Source organism: Lathamus discolor, chromosome 2 (assembly GCF_037157495.1).
Source record: "Lathamus discolor isolate bLatDis1 chromosome 2, bLatDis1.hap1, whole genome shotgun sequence".
Lineage (NCBI taxonomy): Eukaryota > Metazoa > Chordata > Aves > Psittaciformes > Psittacidae > Lathamus > Lathamus discolor.
Window position 1 is genome coordinate 111,766,873 of NC_088885.1, and position 16,399 is coordinate 111,783,271.

Here is a 16,399-nt window from a genome sequence, read left to right on the forward strand (position 1 = left end):
AGTGAGAGATGGAAGCTCCACTGCCAGTGACTTTAGTATTTTGAGGAGGTCACTTAAGTATTGCCTATTGGTCTTCTCTTTTGTACAGTGTTTTTATAACCCCTGTCTCGTAACAGCACTGTCACAGTGCCATTAGAGTAATGTGTGTGGTTACTAGTTCTTGCCAAACTTTTTAATTGTTCAATTTTATGGAGTTGATTAAACCTAGATTTACATATTCAAAATTGGCTTCATGGTAAGATAGAAAACATACTTGTCATTCTTACTGCTTTCTTTCTAGATATTAGAAACATACCTGTTTAGAATGAGTAACGGTGGTGGCAATGGTAACAAAAAGCAGTCCTAATCATAAAGAGTAGGCAAACCTGAAAGTTGTACCTGTATCTGCAATGGAATCCATTCACAGGTTCTGTGTCAAATAAGAAAAATTAAACAGTGTGAAAACAAAAGCTGTAGGATCTGGTAACTGATTAACTACTGGAGCTCAGAAGTACTTGCTGAGCTGAATAGAAAGGAATGAAGACAGGTTTTGTCATGCCTGTTAGGACAAAATAACTCTTTAACTTAAGTAAATGTGAATCTTCTTGCCATCTGTGTAACTACATTTTTTAAAACCATCACATGGCTACTTCCATCTCCCTGATGTCTTAATTTTGCCTACCTTTAAGTGAATCAATTACGTTCTCTTTCATGATGTAAAAAAAAAAATAAATCAGAGTCCCCAGTGGACATAAACCACTAGATACAAAAATATCTATACAGGATTATGTAAGACTTTATGGTAGTCACACAACAGGAAGCTTCAATTATAGAGGTGTTTACTGCCAACTATTTCCCGATTGATGCAAAAATTAACATTACTATTCTTCTGTAGAGTGCCAATATAAAGGCCTCCTGAGCAGCCTGAGCAACCCAGTGAATAGCAGATTGAAATGACCTTCTCATTAGCAGTGTTGTGTCTGCATGTAAAAATTTTTCTTCAAACTGTGGGAAAGTCGAAAATAACCAAGTTTCAGACTCTCACAGAGGCTAAGATATTTGTCAGGGGGAAATAAAACCCCAACATATTTAATTTTTATCATCTCTACTGATTTTGCAGTCAAATACAGAAGGAAAAGTTGCTAAGAAATAAACCATAAAAAAAAAAGAAAACCCTGTAGCTGGCTGAACTGTATGGTTTGCACAGGGACTCTGTAGAGCCTATATATGCTGCAAGAAAGCTTTGAGTTCTAAAGCCACAGGATTTCAACACAATGCATTTTGAAAATTCAAACAAAATAAATCAGTTTTTCAAAATAGCGCTTGCCATCCTCTCTCTCTCCAGTTTATGTGTTCTGTTTTATCTGGGTTTTCATCAGCTGCCTTTTTTTCTTTTAGGGCTCAGGAAGGGCAGGAGCCATTGTTTGGGGATTATCTTTTTTTCTCAAAAGGTAAGTAAAATATTATTTCCCATATGTTGTTTCTTTTTTGCCTGTTTTCCTGTCCTGAATTCTTGTCATTCACTATAGTGAAAGGTAGGTGGCATGGTTTTCTACACAGATCTATAAACTTTTACTTCAGCCTTACAAGGTTGAGATAAATATGCATAACTACTCAGACTATTCACATTAACCTGAGAAACATCAGTAGGGGCAAAACATTTCTGCATGCAGCTGACACAAATAGATGCTGCTGCTTAGAGTCTGAGGATCAGAAACGCTTGGGTCGTGCAACAGCATCCCTCAGGCTGCTCTTTCTTTTACTCCATCGAGGCTCTGTAAAAGCCCTAAGAGTTTCAGTTCAATGAATCCTGGCTTGTTTCTGACTACAGATGAGGAGCAGTAAAAGCACATCAAAGAGGGTTTCTCAAAGTGAACAATGTTACTGGCATCAGGGAGTTTGATCTTGGCTCCATTTCAAAAGTGGCTACGCAAGCAGCTTGGGAAGAATCAAATTCAACTAATGGGGGTGATGGAGTGGATCCTCCCTGTTTTTTCCAGAGAAAGCAACTACCTGTGCCAAACAGCAGGGGTGTGCTCTGTATGCCCTACTGGCTGTAAGAAATCACACCATTCAGTGGACTGCCAGTTCCTACACTCCCAGTTCGAATTCTCTTTCGGTAGCAGCTGAACAGTGCCACATGCTCTTATTTGCTGCATCTGAAGTTGGGCTCCTTTGATGTCCTTATTGGCAACTGCAACATAAAGTTCATTAAATGAACATGAGTAGAAAGTTAAGCAATATATTTATCCCTCAGCGCAGATCTGCAAGTAAAGGAAGTTGTGAGCTTACTGGCCATGTATATACATCTGAATCCACTAAATATCATGCAAATAAATGACTTCACTATTTTATATATATGTATATGCATATATATATTTAAATACACAGGAAAAGAGTGATATATGTACCGTTGCATTTAAAGCAATTAAAAGATTAAAGTTGGAGTTCCCCAGTACAATTCAAATTTTAATCTTTACATATAAATTTAAGGCAATAGAAACAAAGAATGTAAGCTTTCTGCTGATCTCTTTTAACCCTATTCTATGTGCATATGCGGTGAGCTAGGTCACCTTCTGCTATCTGAATGGTTAGAAACACTGATGCACCCTCTGTAATACCCCCTAAGAAGAGTGGGTGTGTGAATTAAAGGCTATTTTTTGTTTTATCTGTGCTGCAAAATTGCAGTACAATAGTTGACTTGCTGGTAATTAGTCCAGTCATCAAAAGGAAAGGCATTACTGCTAAAGCATAACTGAAAATCAACAGCTTTGCATACTATTACTAAGATTAAACATTTTAGACCAGCCAGGTCTAAAATGGGCTAGGATTAAATCAGATTCCATTTTTGCAGAGGTGCTCATGGATGAGTATTCTGTCACCTCATTTAATGTGCCATATTAAGGGTTATTTTGAAAACTGGACATGAGCCATGCCACCATAGAAAATTTCGTATCTGTTCAAGCGCAACAATGGTGAAGCATTTTTCCCACAGTTTTATTGTCTAGGTGTGTGTGTTTACTCTTCTGAGATGAATGAGATGCAGTTCCAGTTAGACTAGTTAGCTTAAGACACCCAATATAAGTGAATGTGGAATACCAGACTCCTCAGTAGTTTCCCAGTACTTTTAATGAGTGAAGGATCTATTCAGTAATTGGTGGCCAAGTATACGATTATGGGACACATAAAATCAAATAAATCTGGAAGGGAGATAAAGGTAAACTGCTGGTCTTAATCCATTATCACCTATTGTTGAATAGATAAGAATAACACTGTAGAAGTCAATGGATTTATACTGCTGTAAAATTCAACATCACAGCATATAAGAATAAACTGCTCACACAGTTTATTGGGAAATAAAATGGAAGACGTAATTATTTTCCAGAGATCTTCCTATAAATAGAAAAAAACGGTTCAGTTTATGGTAAAATAAGTCCACAACCAGCAAGAGGGATATTTTACTGCTACTTATCAGATCTCTGTATATATTTAAGGTATCTGTTTCTCTCAACTCTGATGAAATGGTTATTTTCCTACATCACAAACTGTTAAATTATAGAAGCTGCAAAAGCAGAATAAAAAGATGCCAACAAACATTATTTAAGAGAACTGGAGTGTCTATCACAACCTGTTATGGCCATTTCTTCCGTAACACATAGCTAATTGTAGTTCTGCCCCATGTGTACCGATACAACAATGGATCAAATTTATGACATAAGTAATCTGCTGCTGAGCTACTGAACAATGGATTTACTTTTAGTTGAAAAGTAAGTGGTTAAACAACTTGAGGAATAAGCAGAAAAAATAACTACCAAGATTTTTCAAAATACCTCAAAATTTAAGGTACATAATTGATGGCAAACCCAGGAGGACAACAGACTTAAAGCCTGCTCAATCATGTCTTAGACGCCTGTCTGACAGTATGTCAAAATACTGCCGAAATCTTGAAACTGGATTTCAGATCCAGTTTTATTTACTCTGCAGCTCCATATTTATACTTTCTGTAGAGCTGAGTAACATAACAAGAATAAGATGGAACAGTTACTAACAACCTAAATGCCTGAACACCTCATTTTTTTATACAGCTATTAACAAAGTAGCAAGTATGTGTTTGCAGCACTGGCCCTTGCAAACTGATCACCATTGTGTCTTCTAATCATGCCACTAAGCTGTTTCTACAAGTGTTGCTATATACGAAATAGGTATATATGGTATATCAAAACGTCCCAGTGGAATCGTGTGGAGGCAGAACAGTAATAGTGAAAAGCTATGTTTAGTTTCTGTTTCACTACTAATGAGAACTATGAACTGAAAATCAAAGGGTTTACCTCATGGCAGACAGCAGGTTTGGTCCCAATGAACAAAAGAACATTGATACATCATTTGGGCAAAAAAATGTTGGCAAAAGTGACTTAAAAGTTCAGCTGCCTTATACCATACCAATTATATGTGCCTACCAGTTTTCATACTCACAGAAAACATCAAAATACGCCCTAGGCTGTTCTATGCTAAAATGACAAACCCATGGACCCCAGTAAGATCAAGGAGAAAGCACTGCAAATACAGTTTCAGTGTGCAAACCGCAGAAGTCAGTAGACTACAAATCCTGCGGAGAAAGGTAGATTCGGCAGCACAGCCTGAATACTACGAAGGCCAGTATATCCAAAAATCCCCTGTCTCTAAACCTACAAGAACTTATTTCAGGTAGGCTCTCCCTTGTGCAAATAGCATCTGTTTTAATGAAGGCTCTCACTCAAAAAAAGTCACTTTTCCAGTGTTTTGTGCCTGCTGCCATGCTTCACCATGGCACCTAAAAAGGCGCTCACCCCCTTGGCTTTTTCTGGCTGCTCTGTGGAAATTCCAGAGACCAGGACAGAGACAAACTGAGGAGAACGCTGGGACAAAACGCACAGACACGCCATATGTACAGCACCGCACCACAACGGCGGGAGCTCAACCGCACGGTCAGGGAGCCCCCGCAGCCCGCTCTCGCGAGATCAGCTCAGAAGCCTCGCGAGAACTGAGCGGGCCCCTCCCACTCCTGCCTCATGGGAAGTGCCCGGCCCCCGCTGTTTTCCCGTTTCCCGCCGTTGCGCGTGGGGCAGTCGGGAGCCAGCCGGGTGACGGCGCGCGCGGGCCGTACCGCCCCGCCGCCGCCTGGTGACGGCCGCTCCCGGGCCGGGTTCCGCCGCAGGGCCACGAGCAGTCTCCCCTTTACCCGGCCCCGAGTTCCGCGGGGTCCCGCGGGGCACGTTGCGGCCGCTGTCGCTCCTCCCGCCGGCAGCCCCCGGGGTGTGTGGTGTGCTCCGCGCTTGCCCGTTCGCTCCGTTTCGGTGGCTCCCGCCGGCCTTGGTGCCGCCTGGGAGAAGGGGGTGTGTGGGACATGCCCGGCCTCTCCTTCGCTGTCCCAGCTCCTGGGTGTGACGGAAGCCTGGCGGGAAGCTGAGGCGCGGGTACTTGTTCCCGGCTGGAACAGCTCATGGATCTCTCAGAGCATCCCCGACGTGTCTTGAGACGAGTGAGTTTTCTGTGCAGTGCTTGTGCAAAGGGGAAGGAAAGAAAGAAAGAAAGAAAAGGAAAGTAGGTACAGGAGAGTTAAGTTTGTAGGAGCAGCTGGTGCTCAGGCTTTTTGGTGGGGGTCAGGGCTTCAGGAGGCTTTGTGCTCTCCAGAATCGCAGGGAGGGAATGTGTTCCTGTCAGCGAAGTATAAATCAACGGCGTCAGTGCTTTATCGGCGGTAGCTGCCAGTGCTGCTGAAGTTGTGTGTGGGAAGGCAGTCGTTTATGGAGCTGTGCGAAGTGTTACGCCGGAGGGTGTTGGTGGTTGGAAGAACAGGGATGTAGAAATATTTAGGTTGTCCTGCGAAAGGGTTATCGGGAGGATAGGAGCAAAGCCCCGTCTAAGAGAGCGGCCCTGCTTCCTGCCTGCAGACAGCAGCAGGGTGTTCGGGAGAGGGGCTGGCATTGTGCTTCCCTCCCTTCTCAGAGACCTTTCAGCTCTCTCCCTGCCTGCAACTGTCAGCTCAGGTGTTCTGTTTCACCTAAGGACTGGAAAATCATTCTTAGTACTGGAGATTGAGTTGAGGAGCAGACACCACTGAACGCCTTTTACACCTGTGCGACTGCTCAGACCTGTCGAAGGCTCTATGTGAACTCTTGCGGGGGCCCTCTGAAGGAGGTTGAGCACCTGTTGAAAGCAATGTGAAAGCATTTTGGGATGCTGAAGTAGGTGAAACGTAGGAAAATGCTCATCACCTGCCTTCCCCCCCCCCCCCTTTTTTCTATTCAATTGATGTACTAATCCTTTGCAGAAACTCTGAACAATTTTTGTACTTTTTTTTTTTGGTCATCTTTGGAGAAGAAAAAAAGAGCCAAAACAAAACCACTAGGGACAGCATTACTAATTCTAGAGCCAGCCTCCCTTTTCTTGACAATGATACATCTGGCATACTGAAATCTAAGACAGTGAGAGCAAGTTTGTTAATTTTGCTGCCCTAAAAAGAAAAACATGGTCTCTGAGGTATTTGTGTTGAAGGCAGAAAAAGAAGAGTTTAAAAGGCATTCCTAATGTCACTAGGCAAGTGGTTTCATAGAGAAGCAGCATTGTAACATGACTTAATGTGAGTGCACGCAAAGTGGAGCACTTCAGCTGCGAAGATGCAGGCAGATTACTGCTCAGCTTCCACCTGAGAACTGTAACCATTGCTAATTTGCAAAGGTAATTTTATTTTCTATCAAGGACTTACCTTAGTTTAAGTAAGAAACTACCTTACTTGAAACCAGGTGCTGAAATAGGAGCTGAGTTTACTATGGGCAGAGCTTGTTAAAGCAAACGTAAAGCTGCCGAATGATTACGGAATACTGTCAGTTCCATTTAAGTATCCTTATACTGTAGAAAATGCACAGCTCAAGTGTTCCTGTGTTGTTGAGAATATGCCTTTGTTCTGTTTATTCCATTATTTTTATTCCACTTTAAATACAGCCAGACTGAAAGAAAAGTGACTCGCTTAAGGCTGTGCACAGAGATATGAGAAAGAAGACTGGAACTAAGGCTTCCAGGCTCTATACCTGGTCACTAGCCACTGAACTAAACATTTTATCATGGTGAATATAGAGGACCAGCTAAACCAGTAGCTGCACTCAGATATTTTAAGTTGCTTGAAGGCTCTCAAGGTAGGGAATGCAGCTTCTTGACTAATTGTACACCTTCTGTCATCTAAACTACAACTATAAATTGTACCTCAAAAATTTGAGAGGCAGTTGCTGCTTTTATTTATATAGACATTGTGGTTTGCTTCCTTGGGCTGCTGCTTTAGGAAAAGCACGAAATGCCTTAAGATTTCTTTTTCTTTTCTTATTATAATTTATATTACAGAGTAATTACAGAGGTAGCTACGTCCAACTGGTAATTAATAACACAGTCCCAGTTCAAAAGTGTTTGTTTAAAATTGACCACATAAAAATGGGAATTAGAATGTTTTCTAGGAAGACATTAAGAAAAACTTAGTTTCACACACAGGGAACTGAAGGTCAGAGAGATTACTGGAGTATTTCAATACTGTACACCCAGTGACAATTGAATTGAATCTTCAGTTGGCTCAGACACGGATCTAAGTACCATGCTTCCCCTGTGCTTTACCCGAGGGCATCGTCTGTGCTAAGAAATACTTCAAACAAGAATTGTGTATCAGATTGTTCTGAATTGTGTAGGCAGTCAGGCTTTTAAGACGGAGCTGTCTGACCTTGATAGTTCTCCTCAAATACTAACGTCTTGGAGATTTATGAATTTTTGAGATTACTCCCTAAATCCTTTTCTTCAGGGAGTGGGAATCATTTCAGTGTAGAATCACTAAGACTTGAAGGGGGTGTGAGCTTTTCTTTGCAGAAGGATGTCATTTTAATCCATGTTTATGTAAAGAATATATGTACACAAATGCACCACTGGTTAAAATTCTGACAAATGTTTTTGATCACAGCCATGGAAGCATGGGTTACTTTTGGAAATCAAGAGTTTCTGTTTAAATGTGGCTTTCTATAGGAAACGAATAAAGACTCCCAGGCACCTTCATTTAATTAAGTTTAGAGTCAGTTGAGGGGGGTATTCTTTTAGTTTATAATTACTTGTAGCAGAATTCTTAGCATCTTCCAGATGTTCAGGGTGACTGTCAGTGTGTAAGTACAACTTGACAAGGATAGGCAGTAAACTTTGTATTTAATCCATGTCTGCAAGTTATACTCTGATAAATGCAAAAGTAAGTGTTGTCGATCTGTCATTACAGGCATACACCTGTTTTCAGAAACAGCTTTATAACTATGTAATTTAAGACTTAAAGTGAGTGAGCCAGTTCTGCAAATAAGTCAACGAAGTTGGGAGTAGAAAAGAGCAAGATGAATGCATCTGGAGGAAGCTGTGGGAGCCCTAGTTCTGCAGAACCTACAGGAGATTTCTTCAAGGAATTATGGTCCAAACTGAAAGAATGTCATGATAAAGAAGTACAAGGTAAATTGTTAATGTTTGGGTTCACAGAAGGCTCTCTCTTACCACAGGGAAACTTTGAACCAGAGTACTAAATAGATTTTTAATGTCTTATGTTGTGTGGAAAGTTGGACTGGATGATTTCAAACAATTCTTACAGATTTACTGCCTAAACCCAGCTTAATGGGATTAGATTTAAACTATCAACGATTATAAATGATTTGCTAGGTTGTCCTGGGCTCAGGCATGAGCAGCTGCCTGGTTCTGAGTTACTGGCTGGGCTTAAATCATGACATAGGTCAGTAAAGAAAAATTAATACAATGTTACATGTGATCTGTGTTTGCTTGGGAAATATTTAAATGCTACTTTAATGAATTATGATTCAAAGTTTCCAAATCAAGTTATTCACTGGATTTATTTTTTTCTTTTACATTTAGGTTTAGTTACTTCAGATACATTAAAATGGTTTGCATTGTTGATTTCCCCTAACTTAACACAAAATATCACTGCAGGTTAATATTACTAAAGTGAAAATTATTTCTTCATGTTTTAGTGTTCTAAATTTTCTCAATGAAACTTGTGATAGTTGCTTATTCTTTGTATTTTATAACCTGTGATTTCAGTTTTACTATGAATTGACTGTTAATGCCTGTTTATTCTTCAGCAGTGCAAGAAATTAACAAAGATGAATTATATACTGTATGTGTGTATTCTTATAAGTAGTGTTCATGAAATGTTTTGCTCTAAATCCATCGTAAGAAGTTAACATTTTGTTCTGTTAATATTAAGTTACATGATCCATTCTTTTGGATGGGATTAGAACAGTTTTTGACTGAAAATTCCGACGAGCATATCCTCATGCATGAAGCAATTTATATTAGGTGGGAATAAAAGCAGGTGAGTTTTTGTGAATTTAGAGCTTTAGTCATGCAAGTGGACCTTTGTAGCTAGACCATGCCGGTGGCCGTCTTTTTCCCACCAGCCCCAAACCAATTCCAGGTCTGTCTGTTTGGGTCTAGTTATATTATCCCATTTTAATTTCAAAAGCTGGAAGGGGGTAGGGGGTGGGAGGCATTTTATAATATATAGATGTTTCATACCTCCAATTGAAAGTCTTGATTCAACAATTTGCAACATTGGCCCTCGACACTTTGTGTCGGTAACTTAAACCAAAAGCCAACCAACCAAAAAATCTTTCAGTTGGGCAACTGGAAGGAAATATGTACCATATAGTAGTATTTTGTTACATGGAGGAAAAAAAAGTATGTGTAAAGACTTTAAATACAATTTTATACTGTGTCCCAAAACATAAAAAAGAATCTTCTTTATTTCTTATTACTTTTTTCATTTTTTTCTTTCTGTTTAATTTTTGGTGGTTTTTTTCAGAGTGGGTGTGATGTCAACTGCAGATAAATGTGGAAGTACTGACAGAATAGGATCTTGCACTCTATGGCATGTCTGAACAACAAAAACTGAACAAAAAGCTCTAATGTAGAGGGTAATGTTAAGTGACCCCTTCTCTAGTTTCTTGGGATGTGCAGCACGTGATTTTTCAAGTTTTGGTTTTCATTATGCAAGTGAAGATACTCTTTAGAATGCATTCTGGGTGTGGCCATATAATTTTGCCACTAGGCAATCTTTTTCATGCCTAGCCCTTTGTCAGTATGGCCCGCACTATGTTAGGTAAAATTAGGTCTTCCATGATAACATCAAAGGCATGCCTGAAGGATAGTTAATTTTTTCAAAAGGTGGGGATCCTCTTATAGAAAATAGTACTGGGAGATATTTTAGAAACATCAAACACAGGCTTGCCTGGACTTTGCTTGTTTCTCAAGTCTATAAATAAGAGTTAAAATTGACTCATGAGTTTCCAATCTAAATGTCAGCAGAATTTACTTTAAAGATGGTGGAAGGTGGATTAAGGGAAAGTTAGTTGGAGTACAAGCTTTTTGCATGTACAATGCACAGTGTACTGATCACTGTGATGGTAGAATTCTAATTATGTATTACAAATCCATGAAAAGTAGGATTTGTAACACATGAGCTTGAAATGGTGAAGCATTTTATGCAAGTTATAATGTTTAAAGATCTAGAGAATACTTCAAACTCATAGAGTTTGAAATGGGTTTTATAGAATCTTTATATTACTGTATTGCAGAGTGTGTATTTTTCTACCATGTTGACTAAACAAATCCAGCTGCTTATTTTTTTAATATGATTGGTAGGATTTCCAAAGATGTTGGGCATGGTTAATGCCAGTTGGCTTTTCGTGAATTCAGAAGTCCTCAGCAACTCAGAAAAGTAGTTATTAGAACTGTATTTACTCTTATTTTCTAGCTATTGATTGTGCTACATACTTGCATGGTGCTTACAGATTGGCAAGGAATTTAATAATGGTGCTTATAAAGTGACTAATTTCTACTCAAAATAATTACATGGATACTTGTTGCATATGGGTCTTACCAACATGGTTCCTGAGGATGAATTCATGTCTAAAGTTCTATACTAAAAATAAATGTATTTCAGCATAGAAACATGAGGAGAATTTTGTGTACAAGAAATGGCCTATTTTTTTTTCCAGTAATTTCTTTCCTCTGAAAAGCAGAAGTTATCAATAGGGAAAAACCTCTAGTCACAGAAGCAGAGAAAATTGAGGAATGTAATCTCATTGATAGATTCCTATAGAAAAGGAAATGGCTGGAAGTTCCTCAAAAGTAAATAATTATACAAAACAGGGCTGGAAGGGATCTTAGAAGGTCATCTAGTCCATCTCTATACCCTTGAGGTAGGATTATGTCTGTGTCATTGCTAACAGAAGCTTGTCCAACCCGTTCTGAGGAAACTTCAGCTGTAAAGACACTGCAGTCTTCCTAGGCACTGTCAGTTTTAGGAAAGTGCATTTAATGCATTTGAAAATACATCAGAATGGAAATTGTCATAGCCAGTAACTGAAATATTACAGGTACATAGTCTAATCAAGTTGCAAGTTTCATAAAAGTGTTGTGCGTGTAATCAATCTGCCTAATGATAGCTTGAAAAATCTACATTAATTTAATGGGGACAGTGTGTCATTTACTAAAGCACTTAAAAGCTTTATGTGAAGTAGATTTATATAGTCCGCAGCTTATCTGTTCTGTAGAAATATTGTGTAAAATATAAAATTGAATTGGGAATGTACATAGTGTAGTTCCACATAAGTCTACATGCTCACTAATGTGTTAAATAAGGAAACCTGAAAAAGCTAAGCTCTTTAAATAAGTATGCTTTAAACCTCCCAGTGCTCTGGAAAAGCAAAAAACAGCTATTAAGCCTGATGTAGAAATTCAATGCTCTTGGTTAAATGTAGCAAACTGGTTTCCTGCCTTCTCATTGCAGTCATTTGAATTGAGAAAAAAATGCAGCCTTTAAGTAACTAGTTTGGTTCCTCCTGAATTCAGGTGAGAGGGGAGATAGTGTTACCTGTAGCACAGTACTGGGCCTTTTGAGCTCTGCCTCTTCAATTTGTGGCTCAGGTTGCCAATGTTACAAGCCTAAATACTTGCTGAACAGACTACCTGTTCATACAGGAGATGCATTGTTGTGCAGCTTCATTCCTTCCGATGGGCGTGGAGCAGCATTAAAGCACACTTTATAGGGGTTATAATTGCAGATGCCTAATTGACTTGATGAATAGCAGCTACTTAAGAAAAATAAACCCTCTTTCTATGCTGATCTGCGTGATAGAACACAACATCTCACAGGTGTTGAATACTGAAGAGATAAAAGAAATCTTGCTATATTTCTTAAGAACTGTTTTGTTGGATTATTTTAAGTAGTCTCTCTGCATTTTTATCTCATTGTCTTACTTGCACCTTGTCTGTGGCACGGGTTTACTGAGGCTCTGGCTGTTCTGACTGTTACACGTTAAGCAGCCTGGAGAGTGAAACTTCTCCAGCAAGTAGTTTTTCCCTTTCAGCTGTTCCCAGTTGAGAGTGGTTGGAAAAGAAAAATGTCTGTTAGCTGCCTTAACCTACATTTTCTATGGCAAGGTATAATGTGGGTATGTTTTTTGGTTTAAACTCAAAATTGTCAGAAGTTTTCTTTAGAAGTGTTTTTGTTTCATAAGTTTATCCTATTATCCTAAATGAGTAATGCTTCCAACTTTTCCATAGTTTGAAGGAAATATGGCCTTGTGGAAAAATTGTTACATTATGTCATACAAAAATTTCTATTGTGTTTGTATTTAAGATGTTATACCATTGGAGTCTGATAATTTCTGAGCATTTATTTAGAATAGGGATGGCTGGCTTGTATAGGGATAGTATCACATAAATTTCATAGCACTTCATCCCATTTGTTAAGCTGTGCTGTACTTAAAGCACCTTTATCTTCCTGCCCCTGCACACATATGCATGTGCCCAAAACCATGCAAGCAGATTGGCTGAACTGCTGTCTAGCCCCTGGGCTCTCAGCTGGCCGCTCCTGCCAAGAGCATCAGTTGTATTTGCAAACTTTTCTACTTCCGCATGGAACAGATGTTTATGAGTGTGTGGGCTGTAGTGGGAGAAAGGCCACAGATGAAATATCATTCTTCAGTTCACCCTAAAATGTTCCAAAGCAGCTTTCACTGAGAGGGTCTAGTAGCACACATCCAAGAGTATGTTAGCCTTTGTGTTATAAAGCCTCTAATCATGCATTTTGTAATGTTTCCTTTATGTGTATACATTGTAATACATCTTTCAGTTCAGCGGTTGGGTGCTACATTTCAAGTGTAGTGTTACACATTTTTGTGTACACAGAACACTTTATGCTACTTATGTAGTCATAGTCAATGAAAATATATTGACAGTGCCTAGTATTCATGTGTGGTTTTTTTACAAAGGTGGCTTTATACCTATTTAAGTGAGCATCTGCATGTTTGTTTAAGAAGTCTCTACTTCTTAGAGATCATAATAGCTGTATGTGTTTTCAAGATCCTGTAGAACATGCTCAAGAAATCCAGAATGAACTATTTTCTTTCTCTTTTGCAGATCTCATTGGCAAAAGGAGAGTTGACTTATTGTTTCGTTATTGTTACTTTTTCTTTAATCAGGTTTTTATAGCATGTATTTTCTTTTTTTCCACTTTTCAGGCTTACAACTGAAAATATCTAAGTTGAAAAAGGAAAGATGCTTGTAAGTACTCACCCTAATGATCTAATTTATTAAACAAGCTGTAATTGTTGTAAGATCAATTAAGGTTTTATGGATTATTCCTTCAGATGTGCAAAAAGGATGAAATTTTCTTTTGCTGCTGGTGTTAACCTGGTGTATTGTGAATTACTTCCAATTGATCAGTTAATGTTCTAAATGATTAATATTATCGGTGATGTGACAGAACGCATACCAATGGCTTAATTGTTGTTGGAATCTTTCTACCGTTACCACATTGTTGATACAGTACTGTTACATAGGAGGTCTTGTTCTCCTTGGAGCGTCTGAATACCTGAGGTTTAGTATTTCAGACCTGGTAATCAGCTGACAATGAGCGCCTTATTTTGTATCCCACTTCAGAAGTGGAGCTAATGACTTGTAAATGCTAGGTCAGAGACTGTTCATTATGCACAGTGCCTTCATAGCCAAAAATGTCTGTCATGTTTAGCAGGTGCACTCTTGGGAGTGGGGGATAGGTGGAAGGCATGGAGTATTAGCGTATGTTTGTTTATTTATTTATTTTATTACAAGTAACTCAATGCCATAGCATGACTTAAAGGTAGCTTGAGAAAATATTTTTAAATTTGATATTTTCTGCCTTCTGTAAGTTGCATAAACTGAAAAAAGAAAAAGCAGTTTTGTTGGTTTTTGTGTTTTGTTTTGTTTTTTTTTTAGTGCCATGAGCATCAGAGAAGTACAGGCCGCTTTAGTCAAACTTCAAATTTGGCTGTATTTTGTTAGTGAACTAAGGTAGCTTAACGTTAACACTGTCCTCCCCAAGTGAAAGCACAAGCCCTTAATGGTCCCTGATGCTGTTTTCATGTAATTGTTTTATATGTTGCATATGTAGTTGAAAAGGACAATATTCGTCCGGGTGGTAGTATAGAAAAATAAAATATCTGTACTTAAATTTCAGAATTAATGTCTGATTGTACACTGGAGGCTCCCAGGTGTCCAATTCACCCATGATTGTTAATTTCTTGTATTAGTGTATATGCCAGTAATATGAAAATGTGGTTTACTTAATATGTCTTAAAGGGGTAGTGCCAGCTTAAAAATACGCCTGTGTAAAAGAATTGTATCAGCAAGTTAGTAAATACGTTTTTGTTTCCTGTCGTGTGTGTGCTTAGCTTTTTGTGAGCCAATTTCGTGGCTTCCTCAAGTTATCCATCACAGGCACACTGAAAACAAACACTTGCTTTCATGGAATATACAAATGGTTCCATGGTAAAAGGAAGAGCTGCAAATTGATTTTCTGATATTAGTCATTATAATGTTACAGAGATTCAGCCACTTAACTTTTACTGAAAGTTAATTTCCTCACAGAAAAAAATTGTGTCCTTGTTGCTCATACCTTCTTTCTATCTTTAAGTGGTGATCTGATAAAGTGAAGGGTAGCTAAAATTGAGAAATTAATGTTGCTGCTTTTTCCTTGGCTCTTTTGAGGAGGAAATGCTCTTTGTTAACTGAATAATCACAGCTTTTAGAAAAAGTACTTTATCCAATATCTTCTGTTTCTGAGGTTCTTGGAAAGAAAGTTCTATATGTTCATATTATGGGAATCCACGTTCTGCAGACTCTTAAGAATTGCTTCTTGAGGAACTAAACCTCTAATGGCTTGTGAGCTTTGCAAACCTACTGTGGTTTGCCACACTGCAAGATTCTCTTACTGTTAAGTAAAGGTCAAAACAACCGGGTTGTGAAAGCCCCCAGTTAGCTGCCCAACAATTATGCAACACAGTAAAATAGGAAGAGTGCTTGACCTTACGTTCCCTGGAATTGTTGCTTGAACACTGTTAGCTTTTATGTCTTGAGTATCATCAACCTAATTTTTGTCCTGAGAAAAATCAAATTTATCCACAGAAGCTCAGATGAGTTAGAAACTAGCTCTGCTTTTCTAACTCGGAACATTTCTAAACTAAGAAAGTGTTTCTGACTAATGGTAGTTTATCTTCAACTTGGTATTCGTGCTTACAATAATTACATTTCCCAAGAATAAGAAAGAAACATGCTATATGGAATTCTGTATTGAGAAACTAATATCTGTAATTTAACTATTTTTTTAATATCTGTTTTTTTAACTATTTATTATTTTATTTAACACATAAAATAACCTTGAACATTTGTTTTGTTTTCTGTGTTTGATTTTAGGGATGCAGAGAGGCTTGAAGAGTTTTATACTAAGAACCAACAGCTCAGAGAACAGCAAAAAGCACTTCATGACACTATCAAAGTTTTAGAAGACAGGTGAAGTAGTAGTGCCTTTTATCTTTTGGGTTTGTTGTTGTTTGCTCTTGCAAAGTATGCAGAGCTACTCTGTAAGTTGGTTGGTTTATTTTTATTTTGTTGTTTTGTTTGTCTCTTTCTGTTTTGGTGGTGGTTTTGTTGGTTTAGTTTTGTTTTTAGTAAACCAGACCCTTTCCAATACAATCCAAATGGCATGAGATGTAGAACAAAGCACAGAATTCTGTAAACCATATTATATAGTTTGAAACTCAGGAAATAACTAGGAATATCACTATGAAATCTTTCAGATATGAGAGTGTCTTTTTTACCAGTTGTCTGTTCTGCATAATTTAATTGCAGGTTCTGTCTTTTGCCTTCGTTTGGACTTAGACATTCTGATCACCTTTTGACGGTCTGCCTTTCTCTTTTATGTTCCTGTTTAATCTGGTATAGCAAAGCAAAACCAATAGATGTGAAATTACAGTGCATTTTTTTAATCTTTAAAAATTATACTTGTTTTGGAAAGTGTATATTGAATTTGCTACTA

General features: G+C 38.4%; 1 protein-coding gene across 3 annotated transcripts in view; it reads left to right on the forward strand.

Annotated features, from left to right (window-relative positions):
* The first annotated feature begins 1,373 nt into the window (after positions 1-1,373).
* Positions 1,374-16,399, forward strand: part of RBBP8 (RB binding protein 8, endonuclease) — a 41,500-nt gene continuing 26,474 nt past the window's right edge. Inside the window, exons 1-4 of one of the 3 annotated variants that reach the window (XM_065668115.1) lie at positions 1,374-1,430; positions 8,258-8,478; positions 13,566-13,608; positions 15,778-15,873. In XM_065668115.1, the coding sequence (XP_065524187.1) occupies positions 8,367-8,478; positions 13,566-13,608; positions 15,778-15,873 (251 nt within the window). In that variant the 5' untranslated portion in view covers positions 1,374-1,430; positions 8,258-8,366. Of the gene's footprint in view, positions 1,431-5,043; positions 5,498-6,277; positions 6,697-8,257; positions 8,479-13,565; positions 13,609-15,777; positions 15,874-16,399 lie in introns of those variants that run through there. The other 2 variants (XM_065668114.1, XM_065668116.1) reach the window with 2 other exon arrangements.